At 55.5% G+C, this 11950-nt stretch overlaps 3 protein-coding genes across 5 annotated transcripts in view; 1 reads left to right on the forward strand and 2 right to left on the reverse strand.

Moving 5' to 3' along the window:
• LOC109517413 (solute carrier family 13 member 5-like) overlaps positions 1–6174 on the reverse strand; it is a 15052-nt gene extending 8878 nt beyond the window's left edge. Inside the window, exons 1-8 of the mRNA XM_019872579.1 lie at positions 5936–6174; positions 3931–4226; positions 1755–1883; positions 1521–1657; positions 1142–1383; positions 907–1020; positions 496–673; positions 300–422 (exon numbers count right to left, since the gene is read on the reverse strand). Of these exons, the coding sequence (XP_019728138.1) occupies positions 300–422; positions 496–673; positions 907–1020; positions 1142–1383; positions 1521–1657; positions 1755–1883; positions 3931–4044 (1037 nt within the window). The 5' untranslated portion in view covers positions 4045–4226; positions 5936–6174. The remainder of the gene's footprint in view (positions 1–299; positions 423–495; positions 674–906; positions 1021–1141; positions 1384–1520; positions 1658–1754; positions 1884–3930; positions 4227–5935) is intronic.
• serpinf1 (serpin peptidase inhibitor, clade F (alpha-2 antiplasmin, pigment epithelium derived factor), member 1) lies at positions 4860–8762 on the forward strand. Of its 3 annotated transcripts, none has more exons than XM_019872098.1 (8): positions 4860–5063; positions 5829–5900; positions 6255–6459; positions 7210–7365; positions 7453–7656; positions 7777–7913; positions 8003–8213; positions 8315–8762. In XM_019872098.1, the coding sequence occupies exons 1-8, from the start codon at positions 4875–4877 to the stop codon at positions 8563–8565; spliced, it is 1425 nt and encodes a 474-aa protein (XP_019727657.1). In that variant the 5' UTR covers positions 4860–4874; the 3' UTR covers positions 8566–8762. The 3 variants fall into 3 exon arrangements, with proteins under 3 accessions (XP_019727657.1, XP_019727669.1, XP_019727664.1); XM_019872110.1 differs by having other exon boundaries at positions 4964–5063; positions 5829–5886; XM_019872105.1 differs by lacking the exon at positions 4860–5063 and adding an exon at positions 5255–5375 and having other exon boundaries at positions 5829–5886.
• Positions 8763–9448: 686 nt separating this feature from the next.
• On the reverse strand, positions 9449–11950 carry LOC109516762 (solute carrier organic anion transporter family member 2B1-like; the record flags this gene model as incomplete). The annotated part of the gene is made up of 9 exons (XM_019871542.1): positions 9449–9975; positions 10231–10351; positions 10424–10488; positions 10589–10752; positions 10833–10977; positions 11061–11250; positions 11402–11566; positions 11638–11710; positions 11789–11950. Coding segments are annotated over 9 exons (1263 nt in total), but the record flags the coding sequence as incomplete, so codon positions are not given.

Genomic DNA, 11950 nt, shown 5'->3' on the forward strand with positions numbered 1-11950 from the left:
CGTGAAAGGCCCGCGAGGCCCAGCCGTCCACGAAGCGCGGCTCCCGCGTGAACCACAGCAGCACCATCAGGAGGAAGAGCGCCATCACGCTGGCCTCGCCGTAGGTCATGTGACCCAGGCGCCGGTGCTCCTCTTCGATGGCGTCGCGCGCCGCTCGCTCCTTCGCCGCCCGCCCCGCCCCGCACGACCACGCTCCCCGCAGGCTGACAATCGGACGACACAAAAGAGCAGATGGAGGACACACAATTACGGGGGTCATGCAGTGGAAGTAGGCGAAGAGAGAAACGTTCGGGGCTGACCTGCGTCCGATGAAGACTTGCTGCAGTAGAATCCAGGCCATGAAGAGCATCATCAACATGGTGGGGAAGGCGAAGGCGAACCAGGACGCCGAGTTGATGACACCGCCGCTCTGCGGGAACAGCCTGCGGGACGTGGCGCTTTCACAATAAGAGCGACGCCTGCGCACGTTAGGGCTTTAGCCGGCCGCGCACTCACTGGCTCATCTGGCCCAGCAGAACCAGGTTGGGTCCTGTTCCGGTGAGCGTGGCGATGCCGCCGATGCTGGCCGCGTAGCACACGCTCAGGAGCAGGCCTTTGCTCAAACGCTTCCGCTGCTCGTCCACGCCGTCGGCCTCCTCCGCCTCCAACGCGCAAACCACGCTCGACACGGACGCTGAGGGCACAGGTTGCCAAAGTATTCACACCCCGTAGGAGCCGGGTTTTTCAAAAAAAGCTAAAGGCCGTGTGCCACCGTGCTGTGAAGGTTTGCCAGTGTTCACGAAGGTTGCCAGCACGACATGCTACTTCAGGCCTGACGAAGTGAGGCGCCTTCCCTTCCCAAGCGCGCATCTGCGAGGCTTGGCACATTCACCAAACGAATACCCCAGACTGAATTTGCCCTCTGACCTTTTGGCGCAGACGCGGGTTTGTCCTGTGGTGGCGGTTTGAGTGTTGACATCGTCACGTCCTCGCAGGTCGTTGTCGGCGCTCTGCCCTCTCCCGTTCTTTCTTCGCACTCTCCTGCAGGAGAGAAATTCCGTCAAAGAGCAACTTCCTATCATATCAGACCGAACTTCCTTTCACATCTCGTTTTTTTGACTGGCACCTCCGACGGCCGTAGACCCGCCCACCGTGTACTCACCCGTCCTTCCGGAAGCATCCGCGTCAGGCACTCGGACGACAGAGGCGCTCTGCTTTGCGGAGGCGGGGTCCGCGGGGCCCGCGACGTGTTCACGCGTCGTCTGGCGTCCTTCCTCTGCGTCGTCACGGCAATGCAGCTGGTCCAGCACGGCCTGCACGATGGGGACCATCATGGCGGCCGTGGCTGTGTTGCTGATCCACATGGACAGGAAGGCCGTCACGCTCATGAAGCCCAGCATCAGCCTGTCGTGGGACACGTGCGCCGATTTGGATCCACAGCGGAGCGTTGCAGAAACTTCAAATATGGCCAATTTCATATTTCACACAAAATGTGGAGCAACACATGCAGAGGGACAATACACCGTCAAGTATGCACTCACAACGCAGGCCTGACGCCGACCACGAGTAGGACTTTGAGCGCGATGCGTTTGTGGAGGTTCCAGTGCTCCACGGCCACCGCCACCATCAACCCGCCCACAAACAACATGTTGCTGTCTCGCAGGTACTGCATGCAAACCTGCACGGAGAGACCCCTCAGCATTTTGTTCCACATGCTACCAGCGTACTCAGTAGTAGCATGCAGTGTGCATGTGTGCGTGTGTGTGCACATTTACATCTTTGGACTGCATGATGCCGAGCAGGGGAAACAAGATGGTCGGCAGCAGCGCCGTGACGGCCAGCGGCAGGACCTCCGTGCACCAGTACAGCGCCATCAGCAGGATCACGTACGCGCACGCCGCCTCCTGCGCACGCAGATGGAGACAAGCGCAGAAAACACCGCATCGTAAGTGGAGTGCATGAAGTTCATCGGTGGCATCCGGAGATGGGAAGTAGCCCAGATGTAGCGCGCATCGACGGGAGGGTAACAGCTGGGTGTCGCGTCAGCACGAAGAAGAAGGGAGGGGGGGTGTTTGGTTGAAAAATGTGACACTTGTTGCTTTAAACGCCGACTGAGAGGGTTCTCCCTCTTTTTTTCGTCTTTCTTTTGTTTTCTTCTATGATCACGTTGACCAAAGGACTCCGAGAGTACAAGTCAGGAGCACGGCGGAGAGCGCACGCGGCAACGTCCAGGTTGGCAGCGCAAACATCTGTGACAAATGCTGGGACATTTCAAGACTTTTTTTCCCCCCATATTATCTCCTATATTATCTGTCTACATGTGTCGCTGCACCCCTTGTGTTCCTCTTTGTATGGTTGTCAGCCGTGACGACGGAAGTGAAAATGAGGAAGAGCGTGAGAAAGTAGCAAAGGCCGCCGGGAGGCCGCCGGGAGGCCGCCGGGACCGGCTGAGCGCAAACATGCCACTTGGGTTTCACTGACGGGCCGTTCGCGAGCGCACGCACGCACGCACACGTACACAAACACGTGCGCCCACACGTGTGCACGTGCACACGTGTGGGGCTGCCATGTTGTCTTTCAAGCGGGCGGGGGGGCGAGGAAGGGGGGGGGCAATATTGATGAATGGAAAGGTCGCTGAACTTGGAGCCGATGTGCTGCGCAGGCTTGTCAATCAGTGACAGGCGCGAGGGGGGCCAGAAAAGTCGAGGAATGAAAAATGCCACGCGACGCGCTCCGAGCACAAGGACTTCAACGGATAAACAACGCGTTGAGAAAGCAACATCGAGGAAATCAGTCGACAACTTGAGCGTCGCTTGTTTCCAAATGACAAATGAAAAAGTGCAAGTGCCAGTTTTCATCCTGGAAAGGTTTAAGGGTGTAAAACGACCGTGCGATGAGACACATTTTCAAGCGCGAAGGTTTAAGAATGAAAAGGTTCACCCATTTAATCCCACCGGTCACATTTGTGAAGGACAACAATGATTTAATTTACTGGGTTCTAAATTTTTTTAATACTGATTACTTCAAAGGGCCACCAATGACACCTAATTTTGACTTTTAAATGGCTGGGAAAAATTTGGGATGAAATGGGTTAAATGAAGAAGGCCCATTTGGAAGTCAAGCAAAATGGATGCATTTGAAAATGAAGATCAAAAGCCGGGAAGATGTTCCTATGAACGTTGTGAATGAACGGCCGACATTTATCAATGAACGTTGTCAAACATGTCGAGAAATGACAACTTTCAGTGAGTAAAACGCATTCACGGTGCACTTGGAAATCTTTGAAACCTTCCAATGACTCAAACGTGGGAATGAAAAATGCAACGATCAAGAAAACGACCGGCAATCAAACAGATTTCGAAATAAAACATTTAAATGGATAAAAACCTTCAGCGAATGGAAAAACACTGTTGAAAATGAAAACCAAAAAAAACATGAAATGCTTTTCAATCAATGAAGATGGAAAAGAATTCAAATGGAATGGAATGCGCGGTAACGTATAAGATAAGACAAGATAACCTTTATTTGTCCCACAGTGGGGAAATTTGCAGTCTCCAGCAGCATTTTTTTTTGGGGGGGGGGAATAAAGTGTTTAGTTGCACAAAATAAATGTTTTAAATGTATAATAATAAATGTATAAATGACGTCGCAAATTAAAACGAGACAAATATATTTTCAACTCTACGAGCGAATACGAAGAATTAAATGTATAATATTCAATGTATAAATGACGTCGCAAATTAAAACAACGAGACGAATATATTTTCAACTCTACGAGCGAATACGAAGAATGAAACAGTCATGAATGAATACAAAACATTTGACAAAAAAACGACGGAGTGAGTGAGTGAGCGAAAGACAGAATTGGCCCCGCGAATACAAAACATTTGACAAAAAACGACGGAGTGAGTGAGTGAGTGAGCGAAAGACAGAATTGGCCCCGCAGGTCACCTTGGTGCTGAGGGCGAGCGGCAGCAGGACCAGCGGAGCGAAGGCCACGACCCAGACGCCCTTCAGACGCCACACGGCGCGAAACAGTCGCACCCGCACGGGAAGGACCGCCATCGACCAGGAGCGGCAGGAGCCAAGAGCTGGAGCACCACGAGGACCAGGGCCAGGACCAGGACCAGGACCAGGACAAGGACCAGGAGGATGAGGAGGAGGAGTGCCACCAAGGTGCGGACGACGGCCTCCGGCTTCAAACTTCTTCAAACTTCTTTCTGCCGCCAACACGCTCCCCGTTCACTCTAAATAGTAGCCGTGCACGCGCGCGCGCACGCGCACGAGGGCAACAGAAAGAAGGGACGTTGCCGGTGGCCTTGCGCGCTGCTGAAGGAAGGAAGGATGAATAAACGACCGTCCAATGAAAAGGAAACGAAAGAAAGATGAACGAACAAGGGGAGGCGAAACGAACGACAGTGGTGACTGAATAAACGACGTCGAATGGCCAGTGAACGAATGACAACCGAACGAATGACCAAAATAAGATCCTCGAATGAGTGCTGTACATACATCGGTTGTCAATCCAGGAAGAAATGAGGAATAAACTCAACGATCAGTGAATGAGTGAATGAATGCGCGAGTGACGAGCGGTGACGACATGATCATTGAGTGAACCATCGACGAAGGAATGATGAATGAATGAATGAGCTCCGGTGACAAGCCAGCTCGCGGTCAGCGGGCAAGTCAAGTTGTGATTGATGTGAATCTGCTGCCCCCTCGCGGCCGCTCCTCGGTACGGTCGCGCCCGGTACCGCGGGTGCCGCGGTGCCCCGGGACGGTGGAGTCCGTTCCGCGACCACGCGAGGCGTTCACGTGACACCGCACAGACAAAAGTCGACGTGTCGCGCGAACACTTGCGCCAATGTTGTCGAAACGCTCGTCGCGCGGTGTGGATGGACAGACAGAAGTGGTGGGGGACGGAGGGGGTGAACCAAAGAGACGGACGAAGCGCGAGCGGAGCGTGCGGTCGCCATCCCGGGGCTCGGCTGCGCGTCCCCGCTCGAGAGCGAGCCGCCGACGCCGGGCGCGCGCCTCGCTGTCACGCGCGGCGACGTGGAGCGAGAGAGCAACGCTGCTGCGAGGTGAGTGCGCGTCAATCACTTTGTCCTTTCCTTCCACGTCTTCGCCCTTTTTTTTTTTTTCAACTTGACCAATTTAGGCGCGCTGCACAACCGCAATTGCTAAAAAGTCGAGACAAGTCCAACCGCGTGCACTTTTTGATCTTTTGTCGCGCCGACGAATACCGGTAGTTGGGGTGGGGTAGGGGGGCATTTTTGGGGGTGACAGCGTGTCCTCACCACGTGACCGTCCCGCAGAGGTGCCAATACTGGCCAATACTACTCGCACCCTGTACTTGGGCAAGAACGACTCTGGGGAAAAATTGAAGTCCTGATGTAAGGATGAATAACAACGATAATCATAATAATCAAACAACAAATCTTGGCCGAGAAAAGTACTTAAGTTCCGACAGAGTCATGGGGAAATCAACTGTTGGTACACTAATAGAGTATTTGTACTTGGTTACTTCTCCCCGCCGCGTGTGTGCGTGTTTGTGCGCGAGCGACGTGCACTTCGACCCTTTTGGCAGCATTCCGGTGATCAATTTACACGACCCGAGGGGCACAAACATGTTTTTTTAATTCAGGCTTTTTGGAATCTCCTACTTGTTCCTTGCCATGTCAGTGTGTGTTGTTATTGACAACAACCAAAACCTGAACTGGATTAAAAAAAAAACAAAAAAAAACACACTTTTGTTAAGTGCAGGCATAAAACCTGAAATCAGAGTGAGGAAAAATTCATGTAAAAAAAAAATTACGTGTGTGTGTGTGTGTGTGTGTGTGTTTCAGGATGAAGCGGACAACCCCGCTCCTGCTTTTGGGCCTTGTGGTCTTGGTTGTGGTTCAGGTATCGTCAGCATGGTGAATTAATGTGCCGATGCATCATTCCAACATACCAGATCAACGTCGGCCGGCAACGCCCTGGAGACGTCTTGGGGTGTCCCCGGGGTAGCTTTGAGGGTGCTTCTTGGAGTGTCTGCAGGGTGTCTCTCGGTCTTTCTTTTCTTCGGCTTGGCTCCGAGCACGGTTGCGGGTTGGGTAGGGTTGTCCCGAGGGGGTCTTCGGCATATCGGCGCTCAAAAGGGACAAGTCACCGTGTCGGCCGCTCGATCGGGAGGGGGGTGGGGGGGCATGCCCAACGCAGCTCATGCACTGTAAACGGTCCCCCCCCTCGGCCGCCGGGCGTTGACGTGGGCGTTTCGCTTTGTGACGCAGGCGCAGACAGAGGACGAGCCGGCGGCCGGCGAGGATGAACAAGCGGAACCCGTGGAGCTCTTCACCACGCCCGCCACCAAGATGGCCGCCGCCACCTCAGACTTTGGCTACAACCTGTTCCGCGCGCTGGCATCCCAACAGGACGGCGCCAATGTCTTTCTGGCGCCCATCGGCGTCTCGGCGGTCCTCACCCAGCTGGCCCTGGGTGAGCACTTTGGGGAAAATCAAACTGACACAAACTTTTAGGGGAGGTCTTGGGGTCTCTCGGGGAATCTTTCGGATGGGTCCGAGGGTGTCTGCAAGGTGTCACCAGGTTGGGTTTCCAAAGGGTCTTTTGGATGGGTCTTAACCCCTTCCGAGGGTGCCTTTAGGACAGGCATGTCCAGCGGCGGTCCTCAAGGGCTGCTCTCCGGCCTCCTGCAACACACGTGATTCAAACGATCAGATCATCAGCAAGCCGCGAAGAAGCACGATAGCGATCCTGATCCTTCGAATCGGCTGCGTTGCTCCTGGGAGAGACGGAAACCAGGCAGGACAGCGGCCCTCGAGGAGCGACTTCGGACACCCCTGCTTTCGGGGGTCTGTCGAGGCTGTTGTAAGGGTGGGCCTTAAGGGCTCGTCTCCAGGATGTCTGAAGGGCATTTGGAGGGCATCTCTGCGCTGTACAGTATTGAGAGTGTCTTTTGGGGTATCTTTAGAGCGGGTCTTGGGGTTTTGTCCAGGATGGGCGGTCTTAAAGTATCTGCAGGTTGATCTTGGGGTGATTTTATGGTGGTCAGGCTGCATTTAGGCCCGGTGGGTCTTCGCTTGTCCGTCTTCGGCCATCTTCAGGGTGTCTCTTGGCCGGATTTGCCGTGCGTGTCTCCAGGATGCCCTTCGGGTATCTCCGGCGTGTCTCTGAGCTCCGTTTCGGGTGAGCGCCCCGCAAAGCGGGCTAATGCGCTCGGTTCCACAGGCGCTTCTGAGCGTGCCCAGAGGCAGCTGTTCCGGGCGTTGCGGTACCACACCCTGCAAGACCCTCAGCTCCACAACACCCTGAGGGACCTCCTGACCTCTGTCAAGACAGGCAACAAAGGACTCAGCACCGCATCCCGCATCTACCTGGCCAGACGTCAGTCCCCGAGACCCGGACCGAATCGAAATTGCCTGTCTTGACCCCGCGCGTGCCATGATGATGCAACGCCACTTTTTCTCTCAGGTCTGCGCCTCAAGCAAGAATTCTTCACCGCGGTGGAGCAGCAATATGGCATCCGGCCCAAAGCCCTGCAGGGCGGGAGCCGAGACACCAAGGACATCAATGACTGGGTGGCCTCGGAGACCGGCAACAAGGTGCAGCGCCTCCTGGCCAAGCCCCTGCCCAAAAATCCCGGAGTCAACGCCGTGGCCGGTGCCTACTTCAAAGGTGAGAATTATCGCCAACGACAATCGAAAACGACAAAGCAGCCTGACAATAGGACAACAATGACAACATCGACACACACACACCGACGAGAGCAACGGCAAATGTGCTCCCACCAAACAGGGAAGTGGGTGACGGCGTTCGCGCCTCAGTCCTTGCAGAACTTCCAGCAGGAAGGCAAAGCGCCCGTCCGGGTTCCCATGATGCAACAGGAGAACTATCCCATCAAGATGGGCGTGGACTCTGACCTGAGCTGCACGGTGAGCCAGGAAGGGGCCGTCCGCCCACCGGGGCCCCCCGTTGCGGCCGCCCCGCCCACCAACCTCCGCCGCTTGTCTTCTCGTTGCAGATCGCGCAGATCCTCCTGCAGAACCAGGTGAGCATGTTCGTATTCCTGCCGCAGGAAGTCACCTCCAACCTGACCGCCCTGGAGGAGACGCTGACCGCGGAGTTTGTGCAAGACCTGGGCAGCACGCTGCACGCCACGCACGTCACCCTCACCATGCCCGTCCTCAAGTTCAGCTACGCCGCCGATCTCCTGACGCTGCTCCCTGACCTGGGTGAGTCCTCGGCGGGTTTACGGCGGGCCTTTGGAGGGCCGCGTGTCGGATGGATCTTCAGGTGTGCTCTCGGTTCTTCGCTCTCCCACCCTACCCTGCAGGGCTCACCGATTGGCTAGCCGACCAGGATTTGGAGAAGATCGCGGCGCAGCCCGCCAAGCTGGTCACCGTCAATCACAAGGTCGTGATGGAGATGGCGGCCGACGGCGACCAATCGGCACCCGCCACCTCCGCCACCAGTCACCTGACCTACCACATGGACCGCCCCTTCCTCTTCCTCATTCGCGATGACGCCTCGGGGGCCCTGCTCCTCATTGGGAGAGTGATCAATCCCAAGGACCTGACCATCTAATACAAGAACGCACACACACACACACACACACACACACACACACACACACACACACACACACTCTTAGCGGGTCCTAGGAGGGCGGCGAGGATGAGGGGTGATTTTTTTTTTTTAATTGTCAACATTGTCACTTGTAGTACAGTACATTCATGTGACGCTACAAAATAAACATGACAATAAAAAAAAAATAATATGCATTTTTTTTCTTCCTCTGAGAGGACTTTTTTTAACTTATCAACTTTGACATCTAGCGCCACCCTCAGGACAAAACACACACAGACACACACACGCACGCACACACACAGTGATGAACTTTCCACATGTGGATCATATCACATGCACACACATTTCCCATTTGTCTCCTCCCATCAGAGGAGTGCAAGTGTGTGTGTATGTGTTTGCTTGCGCACACGCGTGCGCCCGCCATGTGGTTTTGATTTTATCGTCACATTCCTGAGGTTAGCTCAGTGATTCAGCAAATCAGGAAAAACCCCGAAGAGAGAAAGAACGAACGAACGAAACATTTGTCACAATTAATCCACGTTGACAAAATGATGACTAAAAATACCACCACCACCAACCAAAGTACTCAGGTGGTGGCCAAAAGTTTGGTGCCAAACCATGCACACGCCCTCACAAGAGACACAAATGCACACACGTAAACAAACACACGGACTGAAATAGACCGACACACACACTCTCACACACACACATACACCGAAAACCACAGCGACCAACACAAACCCATAAACATGCACAAACCCGCACACAACCACAAATATACACAGAGGAATAAACAAATGTACAAATACACACACACACACACACACACACACACACACACACACACACACACACACACACACACACACATGCGCGCGCATGCCAGACATGTAAACTGGTTGTCGGAGACAAGATGGCGGCACGAAGCATAGGCTGCATTACATTAGCGTGTGGCTAGCAGGGCGACAGGAAGTAGCGTTGGGTTCGGGTTAGCGCAAGTGAGCCTGGTGGACATCAGTGGAACTGCAGCTAGATCGCAGGTGACGAAAAAAAATGCCTCGGCATCTAGCTGAAGGTCCACGTACTTTGTACGAGGGCACCTTTGTCCTGACGAATATTACCATCCAACACGCCAGACCAACGAATGACATCGCCTCACGAGCGCTACTCGTCCATGTGGCAGAAAGCGAATTGTGAAAAATGTGGCCCAAAGGCTCCAAAGGCTTTCCTCAGGTGTGTCCCGGGTTGACTTCCTTTTCTTTGCTGCGCTCGCTCACAAGCTCATAGGCGCTCTGATTGGCCGGCTGCGGGCCCGCAGGCCCCGCCCTCCTCCTGTGCAGGACCAGCGACGTCAAGCAGAAGCACAGAAGACCCCCACACATGAAGACCCCCTGGACGCCCAAAAACCTGCACAGGAAAAAAAAAAAAAAAAACATCAGCAAATGCCGAGTCGATACGTTTTGGGTGCGATTTAAATTAACTGACCAATTATTGAACAAAAGAATCGTTTTTGCACTGCAATACCTTGAGATACGAGTCTATGTAATGCTTTTGACCTTTGGTGAACCTTTGCTGCCCAACGTGTCAAAGTTGGCCAGCTCAACCAAAAGGAGCCGAACGGCAAAATTCGCAACGTGCTCCGTCTGTTGAAAAGAGACTGGCCTGTGTCTGAAGCGGTCCAAGTCGTAGTAGAGACAGGAAGTCTGCTTGCCGCACTCGCGGTCCCACAGGACGCACGTGGAGTCGATGACGAAGCCGTAGAGGACCGGGCAGGGCATGAAGGCTGCGGACGACATCGGCGCATCAGAACAGGCCTCGTCGGGGGGTGTAACCACCGTGACATCATCCTACTTACCCAGGACCCGGAAGAGCATGTACTGGATGCCCACCGCCAAAGACTTGTCCCGCGCCGAGACCGTCCTGTACGCACGCTCACGCAAACACAGACGCGCCAAACACACACGCAGGGTAAGCGGCCGCGCCGACGGAGGTTTGGCCGCCCGTTGTGGAACCTCCGTGCCTGAGGATGATGACAAAGGACGGCGTCTGGCACAAGGACGCCGTGAGACAGGTGGCGGCCATCAGGACCACAAAAGGCCAAAGGAGGTGGCCGCACCGGCCGCCGCAGGTTCCGGGCGCGGCCCAGCCGCCGGCCCCGCCCACGCAGCCGCACTCTGTGAAGTTCTGCACGGAAACACACGCGAAGGTTTTTCCCGCGGCGGCGACGATAAGGCGTCGGGCGCGGCGAGCGCATCGGTCCTTACCGTGACTTTGTTGGCGCCGTCCGTTTCCATGGCGATGCAGCCGGCGCGACACGGGGACGTGAACTCGACCCCGTCGGACCCGCACACCGGATGGAACAGATCCTGGGCGCACCGACACGTCGAAGCGCACCGCGTGGCCGCACGCCTGACGTGCACGCACACCCACATAGACGCGCTTGCAGTTTTGACTTTTTGCGTTGAGCTGCGTGCGGGTCGCGGTGCCGTTACCGAGCGGGGAAGACCCCGTCCACCGTCTGCGTGGGGCAGCCCAAGAGGATCAGCGGGAAGGCGCAGCAAAGGCTGAGCAAGATGGCGGCGGCGCAGAGCTTGCTGGCCCCGCCCACACCGAGAGCCCGGCGCCGCATTAGGACGCCGCCCGACACGGTTCCCAACACGGCCAGAGGGATGCTCACGCCGCCTTGGTGGAAGGGCCAGAAAATGGGTTGGCACACCTGCACGTGATCTGGCACATCCACATGCATGCACGCACGCACGCACGCACGCATGCACGCAAACACGTCCGCAGGCACTCACACACACACACACACAAACAGACACACTGCTGGCACCGATCATCACGTTGGAGAAGTCTGCCGTCTGGCTGAACTGCTTCTCGATGAACTTGGCCATGAAGGTGGCGAGGCCGGCCACCATGGCGGAAAGGTTGACCTGCGCCAGGACCACCAGCAGGTAGACGGGACTCCGCAGGGTCCGACACAACATGGCGGGAAAGCCTAAAGGAGACACGCCCACGATCAGACAAGAGCGGCGCTGACGGGAAGTAGGACAGGAAGCAGACGCTGACTTTTAAGGAAGTGAAGAAAGCTGACTTCCTGGAAAATGTCCGGCGGCCGCTTTTCGTCTGCTTCCGACTCTTCCTGCGCAAACACGGCAACTTGACGGCGCGAAGGCCTCGTGACACGACAACGGCGCCGCGCCGGCAGCGTCCGCCTGACCTCCGGCGCCATGCTCCGGGGGAAGAAGAAGTACGGCAGCGCCGCCACGAAGAGAAGGCACGACGCCACCAGGAAGCCCAGCCACCAGGCGCCCACCCAGCGCAGGTCGCCGCGATCCAGCTCCACCTCATCTGACACAAACACACACAAACACGGTACATA

Source organism: Hippocampus comes, unplaced genomic scaffold (genome assembly GCF_001891065.2).
Source record: "Hippocampus comes isolate QL1 unplaced genomic scaffold, H_comes_QL1_v1.1 scaffold33, whole genome shotgun sequence".
Taxonomy (NCBI): Eukaryota; Metazoa; Chordata; class Actinopteri; order Syngnathiformes; family Syngnathidae; genus Hippocampus; species Hippocampus comes.